Consider the following 25,058-nt stretch of genomic DNA (forward strand, 5'->3'; position numbering starts at 1 on the left):
GGCCGCCCTGCCTGTGAATCCCAGCCCCGCAGTGTTTTCTGATTTATTCTCACTGCGGGGCTGGGATTCACAGGCAGGGCGGCCGCACAGGCGCAGTCAGCTAGACTGCATATGAGGACAGACGGGCAGCGCTCACTGCGCCTGCCCAAGGCAGGAGAAAAGAGCGCAGGCGCCGACTCATTTTAAAACAGCGCCGAGGAGGCGGCGCCAAGAAGATCTGAGTGACGGCTGTGTGGCGTCTGCAGCAGGGGGGAAAGGCCTGCCTTCAGGACTGAAGAAAGGTATTTGGGACAAATTACAAAACGGATTATTTCTGCAGTTACAGCACCCAGAACTAAAAGAGCCACCTTGTCAGAATGCAGCATTAGGGTATGTGCACACGTCAGGATTTCTTGCAGAAATTTCCTGAAGAAAACCGGAAATTTTCTGCAAGAAATCCGCATATTTTTTTTTTGCGTTTTTTTCCCGTTTTTTTCCCGTTTTTTTAGCATTTTGCAAGCGAAATTAGCTTGCAGAATGCTAAAGTTTTCCAAGCGATCTGTAGCATTGCTTGGAAAACTGACTGACAGGTTGGTCACACTTGTCAAACATAGCGTTTGACAAGTGTGACCATCTTTTTACTATAGATGCAGCCTATGCAGCATCAATAGTAAAAGATAGAATGTTTAAAAGTAATAAAAAAAATGGTTATACTCACCTGCAGACAGACGATCTCCTCAGCGGCGTCCATTCCTATAGATGATGTGTGTGTGCAGGACCTTCGATGACGTCGCGGTCACGTGAGCGGTCACATGACCGGTCTCGCGACCAATCACAAGACCGCGACGTCATCGCAGGTCCTTCACCACACACCAGCTATAGGAACCGAAGCGGCAGCATGCACCGCTGAGACTCCGGGGCCATCAGAGGGTGAGTATATGACTATTTTTTATTTTAATTCTTTTTTTTTTTACCAATTATATGGTGCCCAGTCCGTGGAGGAGAGTCTCCTCTCCTCCACCCTGGGTACCAACCGCTCATAATCTGCTTACTTCGCGCATGGTGTGCACAGCCCCGTGCGGGAAGTAAGCAGATCAATGCATTCCTAGGTGTGCGGAACCCCGCAATTCCGCAAATTTAATGAACATGTTGCTTTTTTTCCCGCGATGCGATTTTTTTGCGGAAAAAAATGCAACATTTGCACAAAAAATGCGGAATACCCTGAAAATAATGGGAGGCATATGTTAGCGTTTTTTTCGCGTTTTTATAGCGAAAAAACGCGAAAAATACTGAACGTGTGCACATGGCCTTATTGCTGCACAAGGTGGCTCTTTTAGTTTCAAACGCCTGGGGGGGGGGGGGTGACAGGTTCCCTTTAAATTTTCAATTGATCTAGATCAATATGTGGAACATGGTCATAGAGTTATGAGGACAATGCTGAAGTTCTATTAAGTATTCCCATAATATTCTCCAGACTTCAGCTCTGTGTCGCTCGGCCAAATACTGTTTTGTGCCACTGTGTAATGCAGGTAAATGGAGTTGCATTGGACCCCGCAGGGTACTTTGAATGACTAGCAAGTCACAAAATGTTGGAACCAGTTGGATTTTTTGCAGTACCTTAAGGGTCACAATGCGACTCCATTCACTTGCTCTACGTTGCAATGCAACAGTAGCATAGTGGGGTCTTTGGCCGTGCAAAGTCACTGTCTAGCCCCAGTTGCTTTGGTTGCATAAACCAGAATTGTGGCTCATATACTTTGGGAACAGAAATCAAAACAATGGCTGATTTTTTTAATTAAATTTTTTGGGAACCTTTTACTTATACCACCTTGTTACGGAGTACTAAGCATAAAATTAATCATTATCTCCTGTGTTGGGGATGTCAGGGTGACCTTATTACAAAGTGAGAGCAGCAGATGGGACGGCTCTGGGTGACAATGACAGAGGTGATGTGTACCACTGGCTTCTCACTGTCTTTTTTGTTTGTCCGTCCAGTGTTTTGGCCTCTCTGCTCCTCCTAATGTAGATAACAGATTATCACGGGTTTCAGCTCTTCTTTACCCCCAGGAATGTAATGCAGGATTTTATAGAGTGACAGCTGTCCCTTCCTCGGACCACCCAGCCAAGCAGGCACATTTGTTATGGTCACCTGCTTTCATCTTCCCCCATGCGGAACGTGTCACTAAATCAATCTTCTATTTATTTTCAGTTATATGAGACCTTCTGGTGATGGACCCCATATGCTTCAGATACCTTACTGTCTGTTTTCTAGTTTACATGTATGTAACTTGTGCAATTTTTGGTATTTCTGCAGAATTTTTTTTTATATTTTTGCGTAAGGTGATGAGAAGCTGAATCTACAGCAACACAAAGCCAGGATGTCTCATTGCTCCTTCATGTCCATGTAATTCTGACATCTGTTGGAGATGTCCATAGTTTTCATCTGCTTTAGGCCAAGTTCATGGGAGTGTGATTAAATAACTGAATAGACCGGTGTAACAAATTCTGTATTCTGTTTTCGGCTGGGAGGCATATGTGGAAAATGGGATTTATACTGGCTGTCCAGAACTGGAAAGAAGGATCTGCTTGTATTAGAAACTTGAGCCAAAGTTTACCTAATTTGAACAGAAATGTTTAAACCATTAAATTAATTACAGCCTCTCAAATTATGCAACTGTTCCCTTAATCCCCCCTCACAATACGAGTAGTACCCTTAATCCACCCATGATACTCTACTATACTTTAAATCCCACCTCAATATGCTACTGTACCCCAAATCCCCCCCCCACTATACGGTACCATACCATAAATTCCCCCATTATACATTATTCTTCCCTAAATAATCCTACAATATGCCACTGTATTCCAAATCCCACGATACTCTAAATTCACCTACAATACACTACTGTACCCTAAATTCCTCCCCCACGATTCACTACCCTAAAGTGACCCACAATATACTAACATACCCTAAATCCTTCCTTCCAATGATACGCTACCATAACCTAAATTCACCCACGATGCACTACCAGAGCCTAAATCCTTATCTCCCAATACAATACCGTACCCTAAATTCACCCACGATACACTTCCATACCCTAAATTCACCCATGAAACACAGTACTGTACCATAAATCTCTCTTTCCCACAAATCACTAATGTACCCTAGATTTCCCCCCCGATACACTACCATAACCTAAATCCCCCCATTTCTGCAATACAATACCGTGCTCTAAATTTATCCGTGATACACTACCATACTCAAAATTCAACCATGATATACTACTTTTCCCTAAATAATCCTACGATCCTCTACTGTTGCCTAAATTCTTCTGCGATACACTACTGTATCGTAAAATTCTTGCCCCCATGATACACTACTGTACCTTAAATCCCTCCTTCCATTGATAACTACAATACCCTAAATTTGCCCACGGTACACTACCATAGCCTAAATCCCCAGTTTTCGAATACAATACCATGCCCTAGTCACCCATAATACACTACCGTACGCTAAATTAAACCAGGAAACACCACTGTGCCCTAAATCCCTCTTTCCCATGATTCACTACCGTACCCTAAATCCATCCTTGCCATGATAACTACTGTACCCTAGATTCACCCACGATACACTGCCATGGCCTAAGTCTCCATACCCAATACAATACTGTACCCTAAATTGACTTCACCCACGATACATTACCATAGCCTAAATCCCCATCCCTCCAATACAATACTGTGGCCTAAATTGACCCACGATACACTACCATACCCTAAATTCACCCATGAAACAATACCCTACCCTAAATCCCTCCTTCCTATGATTCATTACTGTACCCTAAGTCCCTCCTTCCCACAATACACTACCGTACCCTAAATTCACCCACGATGCACTACTGTATCCTAAATCCACCCACGATGCACTACCGTACCCTAAATTCACCCACGATGCACTACCGTACCCTAAATTCACCCACGATTCACTACCGAACCCTAAATTCACCCATGATTCACTACCGAACCCTAAATTTACCAAAGATACACTACTGTACCTTAAATCCACCTTTTTCACGATACAATACCATTCCCTAAATTCACCCATGATACAGTGCTACATCCTTGATTTTATTGGGAATACTGAAAGCTTCCTGCATATATATTTCTGTAAGTAGCAATATAGAAACAAATATATGAGTGGCGCAAAGTGCTTAAAAATGGCTAATGGTACTGCTGCGAATTTAAACAATTACCACAAAGAATTGTAGGACAAAAAGACCTTATTTGATATAAGGACTACTACCTTGGGGTAAGGAGGATCCCTGAGGAAGGAGACAGACGTCTCCGAAACGCGTCGGTTTTTTGGTCCTTATCGCTATCCGTACTTCCCCTCCGGTCACGTGCGCGGTCACGTTACTCACCCCGTCACACAGGTCCTCCAGACGCGCCGTTCTCACTGCTCGCACATTGTGAGACGCTCGTCCATTTGGATCCTGCCGCACGCTGCTTGCACTAGAGGGATATGCTGCCACCGGCCGGGGCAGCTATCTGAACTACTTGAACTATCTCCTTGATTTTAACCTCTACTACTGCGGACTATTTCTCTCTACCACCTCCGGACTGGGGTAAGATCTGTTTTACTGTGCATCTTAGGGACTGGCACTCGGGGCCCCATATGTTCATCACCAATTGTGGAATCATATTGCATTCGCTTGTGGGCTTTTCCAGTAGTCACCCTATACTGGTCATTCCAATATATATATATATTTTTTCAGTGTTTACCATTACCATCAGTGGCTATAATCAGCGAGAATTTTTTATATATGTGCCTACTTATATATACTTGCTAGATATTTCTGTAAGTATATAATTTATGTATTCTGATGCTATGATAGGAAAACTGCTTAATATGATATGAATACAGTATAATATGGGATGACTTGTAGGAGGGAAGGAACACAGGCAACTGGAACATGCAATTTATCCCATTCGTTGTCTATTACAAAGAGGCAGGAAATGTGCAATTAACATATGAACTAGACAGGAAAAATGGAGACCAGATGAACCCCCCCCCAAGATTTGGTATTTCAAGTTGGTGATAAAGACAGAGGGCATGCTCACCACTTACAGATTCAGTGCAGCTGTGACGTGCGGTATTTAATATAGGATATCTTGGCTTTGGATATGTATTTCCTCAATATGAATACATGAATATTAAGTCAGTAAATAAGATACATAGAGGCATCCCCCAGCACCTCCTCCCTCCCCTCTCATTTCTGCTGAAGACTTTGCCTCTTTCTTTAAACAGAAGATTGATACGATCAGGGAAAGCTTTTGCCCACAGAGCCCAATGCCCCTCTTAGTTGCTCAACCCTGTTCCTCTAAAACCAGCTTCTCCACCATGACAGAAGATCAGCTCTCCACCCTCCTGTCAAGATCACATCTCACCACTTGGACGCTTGACCTGCTCCCGTCCCACCTCATCCCTAACCTTGCCACAGTCTTCATCCCAACCCTAACACACCTCTTCAACCTCTCACTCACAACTGGTGTCTTCTCCTCATCCTTCAAACATGCCAAGATCACACCCATCCTCAAAAAGCCCTCCCTCGACTCATACTGTTTCTAGCTATCGCCCGATATCTCTTCTCCCTTATGCCTCAAAACTACTGGAACAACATGTCTATCTTGAACTGTCCTCCCACCTCTCCTCCTGCTCCCTCTTTGACCGGTTACAATCTGGCTTCCGACCCCATCACTCAGCTGAAACTGCCCTAACTAAAGTCACCAATGACCTATTAACCGCCAAGAGCAAGCGACACTACTCTGTCCTCCTTCTGGACCTGTCTTCGGTCTTTGACACTGTGGACCACTCTCTCCTGCTGCAGATTCTCTCATCTCTTGGCATCACAGACTTGGCCCTATCCTGGATCTCATCATATCTAACAGACCGAACATTCAGTGTCTCCCTCTCTCACACCACCTCCTCACCTCGCCCCTTGTCTGTCAGTGTTCCTCAAGGCTTAGTTCTAGAACCCCTACTCTTCTCCATCTACACCTTCGGCCTGGGACAGCTCATAGAATCCCATGGTTTGCAGTATCATCTCTACGCCGATGACACACAGATCTACCTATCCGGACCTGACCTCACCTCCTTACTCACCAAAATCCCTCACTGTCTGTCTGCTATCATCTTTCCCCATCTCACTCTACCCCTCCACCAGACCTATCCATCAATGTCAATGGCTGCTCACTTTCCCCAGTCCCACATGCTCAGTTCCTCGGGGTGATCCTCGACTCTGCCCTCTCTTTCAAGCCACATATCCAAGCCCTTGCCTCCTCCTGTTGTCTCAAACTCAAAAATATTTCCCGGATCCGCGCATTCCTTGACCATGAAACCACAAAAACACTAGCGCCCGCCCTTATCATCTCCCACTTTGACTACTGCAACCTCCTATTCTCTGGACTCCCCTCTAGCACTCTGGCACCACTCCAATCCATCCTACACTCTGCTGCCCACCTAACCTACCTGTCTCTCTGCTATTCCCCAGCCTCTCCCCTATGCCAGGCCCTTCACTGGCTTCCTATTGTCCAGAGACTCCAGTTCAAAACCCTTACTATGACATACAAAGCCATCCACAACCTGTCTCCTCCATACATCTGTGACATGGTCTCCCAGTACTTACCTACATGCAACCTTCGATCCTCACAAGATCTCCATCTCTACTCCCCTCTCATCTCTTCTTCCCACAACCACATCCAAGACTTCTCCAGTGCTTCCCCCATACTCTGGAACTCTCTACCCCAACACATCAGACTCTTGCCTACCACAGAAACCTTCAAAAAGAACCTGAAGACCCACCTCTTCCGACAAGCCTACAGCCTGCAGTGATCCTAAACCTACTGAACCGCCACACAACCAGATCTACCCTCTCCTACTGTATCCTCACCCATCCCCTGCAGACTGTGAGCCCTCAGGGGCAGGGTCCTTATGTACCTGCGTGCCTTGTTTTTTGCTCATATTTATTGTATTTGTCTATATGCCCCCTTTTCACATGTAAAGCGCCATGGAATAAATGGCGCTATAAAAAAATGTATAATAATAATAATATTGAGAGGACTCCGGATTAATGCAACACGTGTTCCATGTCCTGTACTATGGCTTTAATGTTAGGTGACTTGTTTTACATGTCCGACTAAGACACAGCTAAGGCAATCTATAGGCAAAAGTGTTGAACAAGGGGTTAACAATGGAAGTTGCCCTGGGTTGGGGCAGGAAATAAAATTTATATCCAGTGGGACTTGCTTCATACATACAGAGCCCGAGGGGATGTCTCATTGAGTACACATGTGGGATACAGAAATGAGGGAATTGACCGAAGTATAATATAAAACTTGCATTGTCACGTCCCCCGCAAAAAATAAGATATCGGACTCGAGGGAAGAAAACCACATTATAACCCTTGTTCTGTCTGACCGACAGTCTCTCGTATGTTTTGGCCAATTAAAATTACGACATTAATGTGGATCTATGTTTCTACGCTGTAATGAGAATAATGAATTTGGATAATGTTAGTTTTTTTAGAGAAGGTGACGGATCCTCCCGTGTTGTGTTGAATGTTGTATCTTGGGTTTTTCTGCATGTCATGTGTTTTGTTGTGCTGTGTATTGTATTCTGTTGTGTGTTTTGTTGTGTATTGTGTTCTGTTGTGTGTTTTGTTGTGTATTGTGTTCTGTTGTGCGTTTTGTTGTGTATTGTGTTCTGTTGTGCGTTTTGTTGAGCTGTAAGTAGTGCTGTGTTCTGTGGTGCTGTGTTCTGTGGTATTGTGTTGTGGGTAGTGCTGTATGTTGTGTGTTATGTTCTGTTGTTGGGCTGTGTAATGTGTTGTGCTGTATGTAGCGCTCTATACTGTGTTCTGTTATATGTCATGTGGTGTGTTCTGTTGTGTTATGCTTTGTGTGTTTTCTATGTATTGTGTTCTGTCATGTATTGTGCTGTATGTTATATGATGTGTGTTGTACTGTGCTGTGTTATCTTACATGTTGTATGTTGTGTTTGTTGTTTTGTGCTGTGTTGTTTGTTGTGTTGTATGTCATGTGGTGTGTTTTGTTGTCTTATGCTTTGTGTGTTTCTGTATATTGTGTTGTGCTTTATGTTATGTGATGTGTGTTGTACTGTGCTGTGTTCAGTTACATGTTGTGTTTGTTGTTTTGTGTTGTTTGTTGTGCTGTATATCATGTGGTGTTTTGTTGTGTTATGCTTTGTGTGTTCTCTGTATATTGCGTTGTGCTGTATGTTATGTGTTGTATGTTGTACTGTGCTGTGTTCTGTTACATATTGTATGTTGTTTGTTGTGCTGTATGTCATGTGTGTTTTGTTGTGTTATGCTTTGTGTGTTTCTGTATATTGCGTTCTGCTTTGTGTTATGTGATGTGTGTTGTACTGTACTGTGTTCTATGTTGTATGTTGTGTTTGTTGTTTTGTGTTGTTTGTTGTGCTGTATGTCATGTGGTGTGTTTTGTTGTGTTATGCTTTGTGTGTTCTCTGTATATTGTGTAGTGCTGTATGTTATGTGATGTTTGTTGTACTGTGCTGTGTTCTGTTACATGTTGTATGTTGTGTTTGTTGTGCTGTATGTCATGTGTGTTTTGTTGTGTTATGCTTTGTGTGTTCTCTGTATATTTTGTTGTGCTGTATGTTATGTGATGTGTGTTGTACTGTGCTGTGTTCTGTTACATGTTGTATGTTGTGTTTGTTATGCTGTATGTCATGTGTTTTGTTGTGTTATGCTTTGTCTTCTCTGTATATTGTGTTCTGTCATGTGTTGTGCTATATGTTATATGATATGTGTTGTACTGTGCTGTATTCTGTTACATGTTGTATGTTGTGTTTGTTTTGTGTTTGTTGTGCTGTATGTCATGTGTGTTTTGTTGTGTTATGCTTTGTGTGTTCTCTGTATATTGTGTTCTGTCGTGTGTTGTGCTGTATGTTGTACTGTGCTGTGTTCTGTTACATGTTGTGTTTGTTTTGTGCTGTATGTAGTGTGATGTGTTGTGCTGTGAGCTGTGTTGTGTTCTATTGTGTTTTGTGTTGCGGTTAGGTGAAAGGTGGCCGTTGTTTGAAACACCAGTATAAGTAGTAGTTGTAGTAATGTGTGGGTGGGAGGTGGAGCGCAGAATTTGGTAAACCCAGGGGCTCTGGCTTATGAGGGGGGTCTATATTAGGAATGAATAATAAGAGTCGTGGGGATCTCTAAGGGAAGAAGTTGTGACACAGGTCTCTAGTGGTGGTGTGTAAGGGGTGGGGACCCAGATGGGGGTGAACAGCTGAACATGAAAGAGCTGTGTGTCTGTGTTTAAGTAAAACCAGGTGTGGGGGGTATTTTTACTGGAAAGTAGGGAGGGATTGGCAGAAAGTCAGGAATCTGGAGAGAGGGGAAAAAAGAGAGCGAGAGAGATAGAAGTAGTGAGAGCTTAAACACACAGGGTGGGAGTACATGTGAGCAGTCAGAGCATGTAAGACTGTGCAGAAAGGGGGAAAGGAGAAAGGGACAACTCCTGGCAAAGTGTTAGAGAAGGAGGGGAGACAGGCCCACCAAGAGGAAGTGAACAAGGGAGACATTTAGTATTGGGGGAGTGTCCCTCAACAAGAGCGAAGAAGAAACTGTGCAAGAAAGTGAAGGCTGCGCTCATTCATCATAAAGAGCTGTAAGTACGCACGTCCCTCTGTCTACATCTTCCTCCTCTTCCCATGGAATAAGTCCTATGTATCTTGTGTTCTCTAGCAGTTCCACATAAATCATTTCACAGACCTCACCTGTAATAGAACGCTTTTTAAACTATTTTGTAAAATTGGGTAGAACCTTGTAAAATGTAAGTAAATTGGCTAAAATTAAGAATCTCAGATCTACGAGAGCACATTATAGCTGGAATAACTGCGGGATTATAACGTCTCATAAAAGGACTGACTACACTGATAAAATCAAGGGTTTAGCTGGTGTTAAACAACCTTTAAGAATTTCACGGTAAATTCCCAATGTCGTAAACAAATCCAGAATTTGCCAAGTGTGTAAAAGTGATTCAGTGACATCCAACAAAAGATGCTCCGACAAAGTCTTTAAGATCAGGTGTCTTGTCCTTGTATATGCATCATAAGTTATTTAACGTTGATTGGGTCACACTTCATATATGGATGAATTGAAGGTCTGAGGTCATTATTGTATTTTTTTTTTTGTGTGCCATATTAATATATTTTCCTATATGAGGGTAAATCATGGAGGTGAACGTGGTGCTTGTGTTGGTCCTTTCAATAATAATAATAATAATAATAATAAGGATTTCTGCTTCAGAAAGTCTTATAGGTAGCTACTATCGTAATTGACGTTCCCTTTATTTCTGCAAATAGAAAAGACTGCGGAGGGGTGTAAGTATATAGGGCTATAGAAAGTTATCACAGAGGTTTTCTGAATGGTACATATTTCAGATAAAGTTGTGACCTCACAAGAAGTCAGTTTCCCACGAAAGACTTCTTGTCCCGTTGAAGTTCAAGACATTTCCATCTATAATAATCTGACAATAGCTGAAATATTTCTGCTACAAATTACAGAAAAAGTACAAATATCGCAAAATCCTTTTGGTTCTAGAGGTAAAAACACCCAACTTGTCTAAGCCTTCTTTGGAGAATGAGAGTGGTCGTGTTCAGGAAGACTACATATGGGTTTCTGTACTAATTTTCATTTTTTGTTTTCATTTTTCTAGATGATGTATTTCTTTTTACTACTTGGTGTCCTTCTGGTTCCCAGCATCCAACAAGAAACCGACGAGGCAAACACCTTCACGGTAATCTGCCTTCATCTATACCTGTATAATAGAGCTGATGACATGACGGTCACATTAGGTGACAGTTGTACAGGAGATAGCTGACCTCTCCTGGTGCTTAATCCACCACCCATGGTCCTTAATGTTCCATAAGGGAAGCTCTAATAAGACTATGAAACGAAGGGCTGAACCTGTTGATTTCGGTGGGACCATCTCATGTGCATGGGGACCACCCGACTCGCACGTGACAGTTGAAAGTTGGAGCAGTTAAGGATCAGACAGTTTAAATTCAAATTCTGTTCTTTTTTTATTTCTAGAAAGTAAGTTCTGCCATAAGTGTTGGGCAGCGTCTTTCTGCTCCTAAATCTCATTTACATTTATTTTTTTAGTAAGTACCCCATGGCAGACAGACCTGACCACTATAAGCCTCACACTACCTGCTCGCATCCTGTGCGCCTCTGCTGATTTTTTTTAACCCATTGCATTGCAGGGCATATTAATCAAAAGAGGCACCCAGGATTTTGGCAGGTAGTACAAGGTTTGTAGCGCCCTGGTCTGACTGCTACAGGGTACCGACAAGGTCACTACATGTTTCGCTCAGCCCTACTACTTTAAGCACATGCGTTAGAATCTTTTCTCAGTTTCCTACCAGTTTGTCAATTAAAAAAAGCCTCCTTTTTTTCTTTTTTTTTTTTTTTTTTTTAAATCAAATTACTATCTTAAAGCAAGCACAAACCCATCATGATCAAGGGAGAATTGAGCATGGAGGTGAGAGGTGCTGCTTACAATAATCAACATTTTTTTTCCTTTAGAAAAGAGGCAGTATGTGAGTTATATGCGACTGTGATTGCTTTTGAGATTTAGGGTATGTGCACACGTCAGGATTTCTTGCAGAAATTTTCCTGACAAAATCCGGACATTTCTGCCAGAAATCCGCATGCGTTTTTTTTTGCGGATTTTATGCAGATTTTTTGTGTTTTTTTCCTGACACTCCAATTTCATGGGAAATCCGCAAACATAATGAACATGTTGCTTCTTTTTCCGGAATGCGTTTTTTTTTGCGGAAAAAAACGCAACATCTGCACAAAAAATGCGGAATGCATTCTAAATGATAGGATGCATAATGTATGCGTTTTTCATGCGGTATTACAGCGTTTTTATTGGGGAAATCCGCAAAAAACCGCAAAAAATCCTGAAGAAATCTTGACGGGTGCACATACCCTCAAAGTCAGCAGTGTGACTACTACTCCCTAGGCAGAATACAAGCTGTCACAAATAGCAGTCTGTATTCTGCTGACAGATCTGTATATCAACCGCAATGGGATTCTAATTATCATACGTGTGAATAAAGGAAATATCCATATGTATTTTGGTTCTTCATAAACTATCACAGAGAAAGACTTTCAGTTTAAGTAAGGCAAGCCATTGGACAAGGTGCAATGTATGCTGATAAGTGAAGAAAATGATGTTCCAGCACCTATAGTGTTGGCAGAAAGAGAATGAGAAGGAATTGTCTACAAAAAGAGTATGTGGCAAATTACAGAGCATACAGGTCCTTCTCAAAAAATTAGCATATAGTGTTAAATTTCATTATTTACCATAATGTAATGATTACAATTAAACTTTCATATACTATAGATTCATTATCCACCAACTGAAATTTGTCAGGTCTTTTATTGTTTTAATACTGATGATTTTGGCATACAACTCCTGATAACCCAAAAAACCTGTCTCAATAAATTAGCATATTTCACCCGACCAATCAAATAAAAGTGTTTTTTAATAACAAACAAAAAAAACATCAAATAATAATGTTCAGTTATGCACTCAATACTTGGTCGGGAATCCTTTGGCAGAAATGACTGCTTCAATGCGGCGTGGCATGGAGGCAATCAGCCTGTGACACTGCTGAGATGTTATGGAGGCCCAGGATGCTTCAATAGCGGCCTTAAGCTCATCCAGAGTGTTGGGTCTGGCGTCTCTCAACTTTCTCTTCACAATATCCCACAGATTCTCTATGGGGCTCAGGTCAGGAGAGTTGGCAGGCCAATTGAGCACAGTAATACCATGGTCAGTAAACCATTTACCAGTGGTTTTGGCACTGTGAGCAGGTGCCAGGTCGTGCTGAAAAATGAAATCTTCATCTCCATAAAGCATTTCAGCCGATGGAAGCATGAAGTGCTCCAAAATCTCCTGATAGCTAGCTGCATTGACCCTGCCCTTGATGAAACACAGTGGACCAACACCAGCAGCTGACATGGCACCCCACACCATCACTGACTGTGGGTACTTGACACTGGACTTCAGGCATTTTGGCATTTCCTTCTCCCCAGTCTTCCTCCAGACTCTGGCACCTTGATTTCCGAATGACATGCAAAATTTGCTTTCATCAGAAAAAAGTACGCTTCTGCCGCTGTTTATGGTTCAAAAGTGGCTTTACCTGGGGAATGCGGCACCTGTAGCCCATTTCCTGCACACGCCTGTGCACGGTGGCTCTGGATGTTTCCACACCAGACTCAGTCCACTGCTTCCTCAGGTTCCCCAAGGTCTGGAATCGGTCCTTCTCCACAATCTTCCTCAGGGTCCGGTCACCTCTTCTCGTTGTACAGCGTTTTCTGCCACATTGTTTCCTTCCAACAGACTTACCATTGAGGTGCCTTGATACAGCACTCTGGGAACAGCCTATTTGTTGAGAAATTTCTTTCTGGGTCTTACCCTCTTGCTTGAGGGTGTCAATGATGGCCTTCTTGACATCTGTCAGGTCGCTAGTCTTACCCATGATGGGGGTTTTGAGTAATGAACCAGGCAGGGAGTTTTTAAAAGCCTCAGGTATCTTTTGCATGTGTTTAGAGTTAATTAGTTGATTCAGAAGATTAGGGTAATAGGTCATTTAGAGAACCTTTTCTTGATATGCTAATTTATTGAGACAGGTTTTTTGGGTTATCAGGAGTTGTATGCCAAAATCATCAGTATTAAAACAATAAAAGACCTGACAAATTTCAGTTGGTGGATAATGAATCTATAGTATATGAAAGTTTAATTGTAATCATTACATTATGGTAAATAATGAAATTTAACACTATATGCTAATTTTTTGAGAAGGACCTGTAATAATCAGGAAGGTTCTTATATGTTGGACTAAAACTGTTTTAGCTTCTTGGGGAAGAGGGTGGCCAAACCATGGTATTCTGCACGTTTTATGTGAAAGGATAGTTTTATATACGAATAACAGGAAATCAATAGATATTATTCCTTTCCTTTTTACCAGATTTAAAAGGCGACTTCATACACTCATGACATATTTATTGGAAATGTGATCGATGTCTGATCACTGGGGGCCCGCCAGGATAGTTTGTACAATAAATGTGTCAGCGTGAAATATTTTCGTGTTTTTTTGGAATATCTTACACATCTTTTACAGAACCACCTGCTAATATTTCCAATCCATTGTTCAGATCTGACACACCAGGTCCCCGTCCTTCCTGTTATTTTTTTATCGAGTGTCTATGTGATAAGGTCAGTGAGGACATAACAGAGTCGTTGCCATGTAAAAAGGAAAAGACTGATATCTTAGCAAAGATCATTTTAAATGTTTTCATCTTTTCTACTTCCCCGATTCCTAAGAATCAGAGTTTGCATTCATATCACCATTAGTATATGTGTGCACTGTCATGTGGAGGGTATTTGGAGCGGAAACTCTCCAAAATCCACAAGTTTTGATTAGTGAAAATTGGAGAGTTTCGGCTCCAGAAACGCAGTAAAGAAAACCCCCCTCAGTGTGAATACACCCCTAAGGGAGTGGAAGCCCTCCAAAAACCTCCTCAAAATGTTTCCAAAACTTGACGTTTACGCTCCAAAAACTTGTGAAAAAAACAAATTGTGAACATACTCCAAGTGAAAATGGTGGTTTCCACCCAGATATTAATCCTGGTAGTTACAGAAGTTGCAGTGTTATGTCTATAAAAGTAATAAACAGGAGCAGGAAAATTCAGGTGTATCTATGTGTATGACTGGCGGGTCTAAGATAACGCTCCATAGCCTCTCGCCCTGGGGTACAAGGTACTGCCATAAAAATCGCAAAGAATAATGTAAGGAACACGTATATGTTTTATGCTTACTTGCCACCTTTATGTAGAGGCTGTCCGGGATGAAAGTGGTCCTGGGGTGCTAACGATGGTGGATCCTGTGTTAACTACTGTATATAGACGTGTTACCTTTTATTGTAACCCTGCCAGTGATGATAATGAGTATTTGGTCAGTATTTTACATCAGTATTTGTGAGCCAAAACCAGGAGTGGAACAATCAGAGGAAAAGTATAATAGAAACATATGCACCACTTCTCCATTTATCACCCACTCCTGGTTTTGGCTTACAAATACTGATGTAAAATGCTGACCAAATACTGCTAGTGTGACGGCAGCCTCACGGGAAGTGGTACCGGTCATTCTCCAGGGCCGGGGCAACTGCACCCGCTATAGTTCTGCTCCCGCATATATGTTATTCACTATAATTTTTCCCTGTACAACTTTTAGGAGTGCACGGATGGATATGAGTGGGATGCAGAAAGGCAGCACTGCAAAGGTACGGTGTATATGGTATGTCACATTGAGTCGTATGCCGCAAAATACCATTGAGCACCAACCATCCTGATGATGCCCTTCTTCCTCTATTTGCATCTTCTACAGATATTAATGAATGCTTGACCATTCCTGATGCCTGCAAGGGTGAAATGAAATGTATTAATCATTATGGAGGTTACCTGTGCCTCCCTCGCTCCGCCTCGGTGATAAGCGACACCAATACGGACCCTGGGACCGCCGGAGCACCAAACCCAAACACAGGTCCTGGAGTTGATCAAAGAGAAAACCCGTGTCCAAACGGTTACCAACCGGACTCTCAAGGGTTAGGCACCTGTGTAGGTGAGTGAAGTGTAGAAGCTATTGAGAAATATTCTAAGGATACGCATTAATAAATATTAATAAAGGGGTTGTCTTATAAATAATATATCCACAGGACAGATGATAAATGTACAGCAGGGGTCTACCTGGCAGGAATGTCGCCAATTCCAAAAATCGGGGTTCCTTTGTGAATGGAGCAGTAGTGAGCATGTGCGACCATAGGATGAAAGGAGTGATGGTGAGCATGTGCGACCATAGGATGAATGGAGCGGTAGTGAGCATGTGTGACTGTAGGATGAATGGAGCTGTAGTGAGCATGTGCGACCATAGGATGAATGGAGCGGTAGTGAGCATGTGCGACCGTAGGATGAATGGAGCGGTAGAGAGCATGTGTTACCATAGGATGAATGGAGCGGTAGTGAGCATGTGTTACCATAAGATGAATGGAGCGCTAGTGAGCATGTGTTACCATAGGATGAATGAAGCGGTAGTGAGCATGTGCGTCTGTAGGATGATTGGAGCGGTAGTGAGCATGTGTTACCATAGGATGAATGGAGCAGTACTGAGCATGTGTTACCATAGGATGAATGGAGCGGTAGTGAGCATGTGTGACCATAGGATGAACGGAGCGGTAGTGAGCATGTGTGACCATAGGAGTTCAGGCCAAACATGCTCACCAAAGCTCCATTAGCACAAGGAATTTTGATTTTGGACCCCTTGTTTTTCGGATCAGTGGGATTTCCAGCAGCAGATCATCAACGATCTGCCATTGATCTCTATATCCCACTAATGAAAATAGTGCAACTGATAACAAGTTGAGTGCAGGGGGGTCGGGTAGGTCTTTTTGGGTACTACTTTATTGCACTTTTATTGTTAATCTTTCATGTCCCCTCCTCTTTATTAAGGTGGGGTCAGATGATCGCTTTCTCCACATCCAAGATAAACAGTCTGATTATGCTGATCAGAGTTCGATCAGAGTGACATCAGTTTTTCTGGAATGTAGAGCGAAAAATAAAAAAGTTTACTCTGTCGCCTCATTGGGGGACACAGGACCATGGGTGTTATGCTGCTGTCCACTAGGAGGCGACACTATGCATAATCTGAAAAAGATTAACCTTGGCTCCTCCTCTGCAGTATACACCCCTGGACGGCGTCAGCCTTCTCCACACCTAAGATTTTTTACTCTGTTTTTTTTCCGACGGATTACAGATGAAGAAAAGTGGGTCTCCTGTGAGACTCCCGGCATGGCTCCTTCCTCGGCCCCCTATTACGGAGTGCCCGGTTGAAGTAGAGATGGCTATTCCCCATGTTGCTCCTTCCCCAGTCCCTCGGGTGCTGGTTCGAAGTCGAGACCCCCCCTCCTTCCCCAATTCCTTTTGGTTTCTGGGTTGAGGTCGAGGCGAGGATAAAGGCCCCTGAAGGTGACAACAGCACCCTCCCTAATCCCCCTCTGGGGGTATTAGGTTGAGACACCTCAGATAGGGCCTGTACAGGCAGCACCCAGCAGCTCCCAGCAATGGGCCAGCACACTGTGCCTGCATCCAGGGACCCCAGCCCAGCTGCGGGCTCCTGTCGGGGCTGGGGGGAGTGCAGGCAGGCATGGCACAATACAGACACAGGGCTCCCATGCGCCCCTGTCTCTGCGGCAGCACCAGCTCTATACTGCCTCAGGGGGACCCCTCACAGGGCCCCCCTTCCGCTTACAGCCCCACCGCTATCCTGCCTTTAAATCCGGGGGGGTCCAGTTCAGATCCGACCCCCCCGGACTTCCGCGCCGACCTGGAGCCTTTTCTGGGCATCAGGCATCTAATTGAGGCCCCGGCTCCGGCCTAGCTGTAGCCGCCGCCTCCTCTCCGCCCCCCGGCCCGCCCCCCCGGCCGCAGGAGACCAATCAGCAACATCAGCACCCTTTTTAGTCAAATCAGTCAAAGGTTTAACAATACTGGAAAAATTAGCAATGAACCGACGATAAAAATTAGCAAACCCCAAGAACTTCTGAAGGCTCTTAACAGATGTAGGTTGTGTCCAGTCACAAATAGCCTGAACCTTAACGGGATCCATCTCAATAGTAGAAGGAGAAAAAATGTACCCCAAAAAAGAAATCTTCTGGACTCCGAAGAGACACTTTGAGCCCTTCACAAACAGAGAATTGGCCCGCAAAACTTGAAACACCTTCCTGACCTGTAGAACATGAGACTCCCAGTCATCAGAAAACACCAAAATATCATCCAAATACACAATCATAAACTTATCCAGATATTCACGGAAAATATTGTGCATAAAGGACTGAAAGACTGACGGAGCATTGGAGAGTCCAAAAGGCATTACCAAATACTCAAAATGGCCCTCAGGCGTATTAAATGCGGTTTTCCACTCATCACCCTGTTTTATCCGCACCAGATTATACGCACCACGAAGATCTATTTTAGTGAACCACCTAGCCCCCTTAATGCGAGCAAACAAATCAGTAAATAATGGCAATGGATACTGGTATTTGACTGTAATCTTATTCAGAAGGCGATAATCTATACAAGGCCTCAGGGAACCATCTTTTTTTGCCACGAAAAAAAAACCTGCTCCCAGAGGGGACGAAGATGGACGAATATGTCCCTTTTCCAAGGACTCCTTAATATAATTCCGCATAGCAGTATGCTCTGGCAGTGACAGATTAAATAAACGACCCTTAGGGAACTTACTGCCAGGAATCAATTCTATAGCACAGTCACACTCCCTATGGGGAGGGAGCGAATTGAGCTTAGGCTCCTCAAAAACATCCCTATAATCCGACAAAAACGCAGGGATCTCCGAAGGAGTAGATGAAGCTATAGAAATCGGAGGTGCATCATCATGAACCCCGTGACATCCCCAGCTTAGCACAGACATTGTTTTCCAGTCCAGGACAGGATTATGAGTTTGTAACCATGGCAGACCAAGCACTAGTACATCATGTAAATTATACAGTACAAGGAAGCGAATCACCTCCTGATGAACGGGAGTCATGCGCATGGTCACTTGTGTCCAATACTGCGGTTTATTCATAGCCAATGGTGTAGAATCAATTCCTTTCAGAGGAATAGGAACTTCCAGAGGCTCTAGACTAAAACCGCAGCGTTTAGCAAATGACCAATCCATAAGACTCAGGGCAGCGCCTGAATCCACATAGGCATCGACGGAAATGGAAGACAGTGAAAAAATCAGAGTCACAGACAAAATGAACTTAGACTGCAGAGTATCAATGGCAAAAGATTTATCAACCCTTTTTGTGCGTTTAGAGCATGCTGATATAACATGAGCTGAATCACCACAATAAAAACACAAACCATTTTTCCGCCTATAATTTTGCCGTTCACTTCTGGACTGAATTCACATTGCATAGTCTCAGGTGCCTGTTCAGAAGACACCGCCAACTGGTGCACGGGTTTGCGCTCCCGTAAACGCCGATCAATCTGAATGGCCATAGCCATAGACTCATTCAGACCTGTAGGCGCAGGGAACCCCACCATAATATCCTTAATGGCCTCAGAAAGACCATTTCTGAAGTTTGCAGCCAGGGCGCACTCATTCCACTGAGTAAGCACCGACCATTTCCAAAATTTCTGACAATATATTTCCGCTTCATCATGCCCCTGAGAGAGGGCTAATAAAGCCTTTTCAGCCTGAATCTCTAGGTTAGGTTCCTCATAGAGCAATCCCAATGCCAGAAAAAACGCATCCACACTGAGCAATGCAGGATCCCCTGGTGCCAATGCAAATGCCCAATTCTGAGGGTCGCCCCGTAGGAACGATATAACAATCTTGACCTGTTGAGCAGGGTCTCCAGAGGAGCGAGATTTCAAAGAGAGAAACAATTTACAATTGTTCCTGAAATTCAGGAAGGTAGATCTATCTCCAGAAAAAAACTCTGGAATAGGAATTCTAGGTTCAGACATGGGAGTGTGAACAACGAAATCCTGTATGTTTTGAACCTTTGCCGCGAGATTACTCAGGCTGGAAGCCAAACTCTGGACATCCATGATAAACAGCTAAGATCAGAGCCATTCAAGGGTTAAGAGGAGGTAAGAAGCAGCTAGACAGCAATTAAGGGCTAGGCAGCAAAACTCTGAAGGAAAAAAAAAAAAAAAAAAATTTTCCTTGAACACTTCTTTTTCTCCTGCTTCAGCCCAAACAATTAACACTTTGTGGGCCGGCTATACTGTCATGAATCCCCAATGGCTAGGGATAGCACAGGATGAGCAAAGTATAATAAATATCGGACGAGCTCTAGGGTGATGGAACCTGGGCTGACCGCTGCCCTACGCCTGACAAACGCAACTAGAGATAGCCAGGGAGCGTGCCTACGTTGGTTCTAGACGCCACGCACCAGCCTAAGAGCTAACTAGTACTGCAGAGAAAACAAAGACCTCACTTGCCTCCAGAGGAATTAACCCCAAAGATATAGTTGCCCCCCACATGTATTGACGGTGAAATGAGAGGAAGGCACACACATAGAGATGATGTATATAGCTTTAGCAAATAGAGGCCCGCTGAAAACTAGAAAGCAGAATGACACAAAAGAGGACTGAGCGGTCAGCAAAAAACCCTAATCAAAAAAACCATCCTGAGATTACAAGAACCCATGTGCCAACTCATGGCACATGGGGAGAACCTCAGTCCACTAGAGCAACCAGCTAACAAAGAGACATTCTAAGCAAGCTGGACAAAAAACCAAACAACTGAAAATCAGCACTTAGCTTATCCTGAAAGATCTGGGAGCAGGTAGGCAGGAACCAAACAGAGCACATCTGAACACATTGATAGCCGGCAAGGGAAATGACAGAGAGGCCAGGTAAAATAGGAAACACCCAGCCTCTGATGGACAGATGGAAACCAAAGGCCGCAACCCACCAAAGTCACCCAGTACCAGCAGTAACCACCAGAGGGAGCCCGCAAACAGAATCCACAACACAGGACCACTACCAGTTCGTGGCTCTCCCGTTCGGACTCGCCACAGCTCCCAGAGTGTTTACCAAGGTCATGGCGGCCACCATGGACGTCCTGCACTCCAGAGGCATAGTAGTCGTTCCATACCTGGACGATCTACTCATCAAGGCTCCTACCTTCAAGGACTGCGAGCTCAGCGTCTCAATCACAACCGACACTCTGAGTCGCATGGGCTGGTTAGTCAACCTACAAAGGTTATCACCAACCCCGAGTCAGTCTCTGACCTTCCTGGGAATGCTATACAACACCTCCAGGGGTCTAGTGCTCTTTCCCAGGGACAAGGCACTGGCTCTCCGCCTAGGAGTTTGCATCCTCCTCCGCAAACCCCCTCGATCTCTCCGGTTTGCCATGAGAGTCCTCGGCAGGATGGGGGCAGCAATAGAAGCGGTCCCATTTGGCCCAGTTTCACCTCAGGCCTCTCCAACTAGCCATTCTCAAGTCCTGGGACAGGAATCCTTTTTCCTCTCGACAGGGAATTCCAGCTAATGTCATCAATCATGAGGTCCCTGCACTGGTTGCTCAAGCCAACCTTGCTAGCAAAGGGGAAATCTGTAATAATTATAGGGGATAACTCAGGAGACTCTTTGCGTGGAACAAGACAACTACAGGACACAGTTTTATAAGTGGTAAAGTCTATATTATCACACAGTGATTCAAACAGGTGCAGAGAGAAACTCAAGTCCACAACACTTGGTGCAAATAATAAACGCAGCTTAGCAGTCTATAGGAAACTTCAGAGCAAAATGCAATCAAGCAGAAAGTCTATGAAGCACAGTTATTCTTGTGGATACTTGACACGAATAAATCCTTGTCTTAGTCCAGACAGATATGCTTATAGGCAGTTCAAATCATATCTTAGCTCAACCAGGGAGGCCTGGTTAATAGTCTCAGGTTAATGCAAAGCAGCAGAAGCTTACATGTCCAGCAAATGCAGGTGGAAGTAAACACGAGCAGCAGATGAAGGAGGATTACTGGAAACTTGTGTATGCAGCAGGAACTCAGAGCTGAGTAGCAGGATCACCACACAGGTTCACAGGAGCAGGTGTATAGTCAGGGAGTAATCAGAGATCAGGAGCTGGATGCAAGGCAGAATACTCTAGCACAGACTGAAGGCTGGGGTGGAGTTTTATAGCAGGAAGACACAGTGCACATGAGACCAAAGACGCCATCTTGGAAAAGGGCAGTAATGCACAAAAGGTAAAAAATGTTCAGAGTCCTGACAAAATCCTTTCTCACAGGTCAATGGAAGGTTCTGACCACCGATGCGAGCCTGACGGGTTGGGGTGCAGTGCACCTACACCACAGGGCACAGGGCAAGTGCTCCCCAGTGGAAGCGACCATGCCCATCAACATCCTGGAAGTTCGTGCCATCCTCCTGGCATTGACGGCCTTCCATCACTTACTGGCAGCCTCTCACATCAGAATACAATCGGACAATGCCACGACTGTGGCATATGTGAATCACCAAGGGGGGACCTGCAGTACCCAGGCGATGCGAGAAGTGTCACACATCCTCCACTGGGTGGAGGACACAGGCTCGGTTCTCTCGGCGGTCCACATTCCGGGTGTGGACAACTGGGAAGCAGACTTCTTCAGACGACAAGGAATAGATTCGGGAGAGTGGTCTCTCCATCCCGAAATTTTTCGCCAGATCTGCCATCGCTGGGCGACCCCAGATGTGGACCTAATGGCATCCTACTTCAATGCCAAGGTCTCCAACTTCATGGCCAGAGCACACGATCCGTGGTCGCTCGGAGCAGACGCTCTGGTTCAGGACTGGACCCAGTTCCAGCTTCTGTACATTTTTCCACCTCTCCCCCTATTATCCAGAGTGGTGAGGAAGATCAAGCAAGATGGAGTTCCAACCATCTTAATTGCATCGGTCTGGCCCAGACGTACATGGTACGCCGACGTCGTACAACTTTCAGCAGACGCCCCCTGGCGCCTCCCCGACCGCCCGGATCTTCTATCACAAGGCCCGTTCTACCACCAGAACTCAGGGGCTCTCAATTTGACGGCGTGGCCCTTGAAACCTGGGTTCTAACCCAGGCAGGGCTCTCGACGGACGTCATTAGGACCATGATCAGGGCACGGAAGCCAGCCTCTGTCAAGATCTATGACCATACCTGGAAAGTTCTCTTTACCTGGTGCGATCATCGCGGCCAGACCCCATTCTCTTCTTCCTTCCCCAAACTACCTGTTTTTTCTCTAATTGGGTCTGGAGGCCAGGCTGTCCCTGGGCTCGCCTAAGAGCCAGGTGTCAGCCCTCTCAGTGCTTTTTTTTCAAAGGGGCATTGCTACCAAGCTGCGAGTAAGGACTTTTCTTCAGGGGGTTTCCCGATTGGTTCCCCCCTACAGACGACCACTAGAAACGTGGGACCTCAACCTGGTTTTGACAGCATTGCAGGAACCACCCTTCGAACCCCTTAAGGAGGTCCCGCTCTGCCTTCTCTCCCAGAAGGTGTTTTTTTCCTGGTGGCAATCACCTCGCTACGCAGGGTGTCTGAACTGACAGCACTCTCCTGCAGACGGCCTTTCCTGGTTTTTCACCAGGACAAGGTAGTTCTCCGTACGGTCCCATCCTTCCTTCCGAAGGTTGTGTCCAACTTCCACCTCAATGAGGAAATTTCTCTGCCTTCCCTTTGTCCGGTCCCGGTTCTTAGAGTGGAGGAGGCTCTGCATGCGCTTGACCTTGTCAGGGCATTGCATATATATGTGTCTAGGACTGCGTCCTTCCGGAGGTCTGATCCCTTTTCCTTCTTCCGGAAGGCGGCCGCAAGGGTCTCCCAGCTTCCAAAGCTACCCTTGCCAGGAAGATCACATCCACCATACAAGAGGCCTAACGCCTTAAGAATTCTCCTCTTCCAGCCGGTATTACGGCACACTCTACACGGGCGGTAGGGGCCTCCTGGGCCATTCGGCTCCAGGCTTCGGCACAACAAGTGTGTAAGGCGGCCACTTGGACTGGCCCACACTCGTTTACTAAACACTACAGGGTTCATACCCAGTGCTCAGCGGAAGCGAGCCTGGGTAGATGTGTTCTGCAGGCAGCCGTGCCCCAAGTATAGGGGCCTGTCTGCACAATATTCGTCCATTGCTTTCCACCCAGGGACTACTTTGGGATGTCCCATGGTCCTGTGTCCCCCAATGAGGTGACAGAGTAAAGGAGATTTTTGTGTACTCTCCGTAAAATCTCTTTCTCTTAGCCTCTAATTGGGGGACACAGCTCCCACCCTGTTGCCCTTTTCGGGCCGTTGTTACTGTTGAGATCTCATATTGTTCTTTGAGCTCGTACATAGTGGCCTTCTTATAGGCATGTCTATGTCATTCATGTTACGTTCCTCCTACTGCTTTTGCACAAAACTGTCCAGGGGTGTATACTGCAGAGGAGGAGCCACGGTTAATCTTTTTCAGATTATGCATAGTGTCGCCTCCTAGTGGACAGCAGCATAACACCCATGGTCCTGTGTCCCCCAATTAGAGGCTAAGAGAAAGAGATTTTACGGTGAGTACACAAAAATCTCCTTTCTGCACCTTCTCCATTATGTTAGTTCTTGAAAATCGGACCTCACTTGGATGTCATCTGAGTGTGGACCGATTTTTTTTCACGGACCCATAGACTTTCATTGCCTATTTTGATTCGACACTTGGGTCACAATTGGACAAGTCTCTGATTTTTTCCACGGAGGAATACCATAGGTATGAGTGTGATCTGTGAAAAGAACGGATAGCACTTGTCCGAGCAGTCATGTGCACGAGCCCTTAGGCTGGCGTCACACTGGCGTGTTTTACGGACGTATGAGAGGCGCAGAAAATACGGATTGCATACGGTACCATGATTCTCTATGGCCCTGCTCCTATCTGCCGTATTTTACTGATCCGTATTATACGGTCTTGTACGGCCGCAGAAAATCGCAGCATGCTGCGTTAGTCAGCATATTGCGCAAAAAATCCGCCAATGAAAGTCTATGGGGGCGAGAAAATTACGGATTACACACGGACCAACAGTGTGACTTGCGAGAAATACGCAGCGGTGTTCTCTAGAAAAGCCGGCAATTCAGTGCGGTGTACAGTAAAATCACACTGACAGATTAGAATGGAATAGGTAGAATAAATATCTACACATAGAATAGGTATATACAGTGCCTACAAGTAGTATTCAACCCCCTGCAGATTTAGCAGGTTTAATAAGATGCAAATAAGTTAGAGCCTTCAAACTTCAAACAAGAGCAGGATTTATTAACAGATGCATAAATCTTACAAACCAAAAAGTTTTGTTGCTCAGTTAAATTTTTATAAATTTTAAACATAAAAGTGTGGGTCAATTATTATTCAACCCCTAGGTTTAATATTTTGTGGAATAACCTTTGTTTGCAATTACAGCT

General features: G+C 44.6%; 1 protein-coding gene across 1 annotated transcript in view; it reads left to right on the forward strand.

Annotated features, from left to right (window-relative positions):
• Positions 1-9,417: 9,417 nt before the first annotated feature.
• EFEMP2 (EGF-like fibulin extracellular matrix protein 2) overlaps positions 9,418-25,058 on the forward strand; it is a 37,977-nt gene continuing 22,336 nt past the window's right edge. Inside the window, exons 1-4 of the mRNA XM_077287414.1 lie at positions 9,418-9,684; positions 10,735-10,815; positions 15,328-15,376; positions 15,481-15,714. Of these exons, the coding sequence (XP_077143529.1) occupies positions 10,735-10,815; positions 15,328-15,376; positions 15,481-15,714 (364 nt within the window). The 5' untranslated portion in view covers positions 9,418-9,684. The remainder of the gene's footprint in view (positions 9,685-10,734; positions 10,816-15,327; positions 15,377-15,480; positions 15,715-25,058) is intronic.

This window comes from Ranitomeya variabilis, chromosome 2 (assembly GCF_051348905.1).
Source record: "Ranitomeya variabilis isolate aRanVar5 chromosome 2, aRanVar5.hap1, whole genome shotgun sequence".
In the NCBI taxonomy this organism is placed as follows: Eukaryota; Metazoa; Chordata; class Amphibia; order Anura; family Dendrobatidae; genus Ranitomeya; species Ranitomeya variabilis.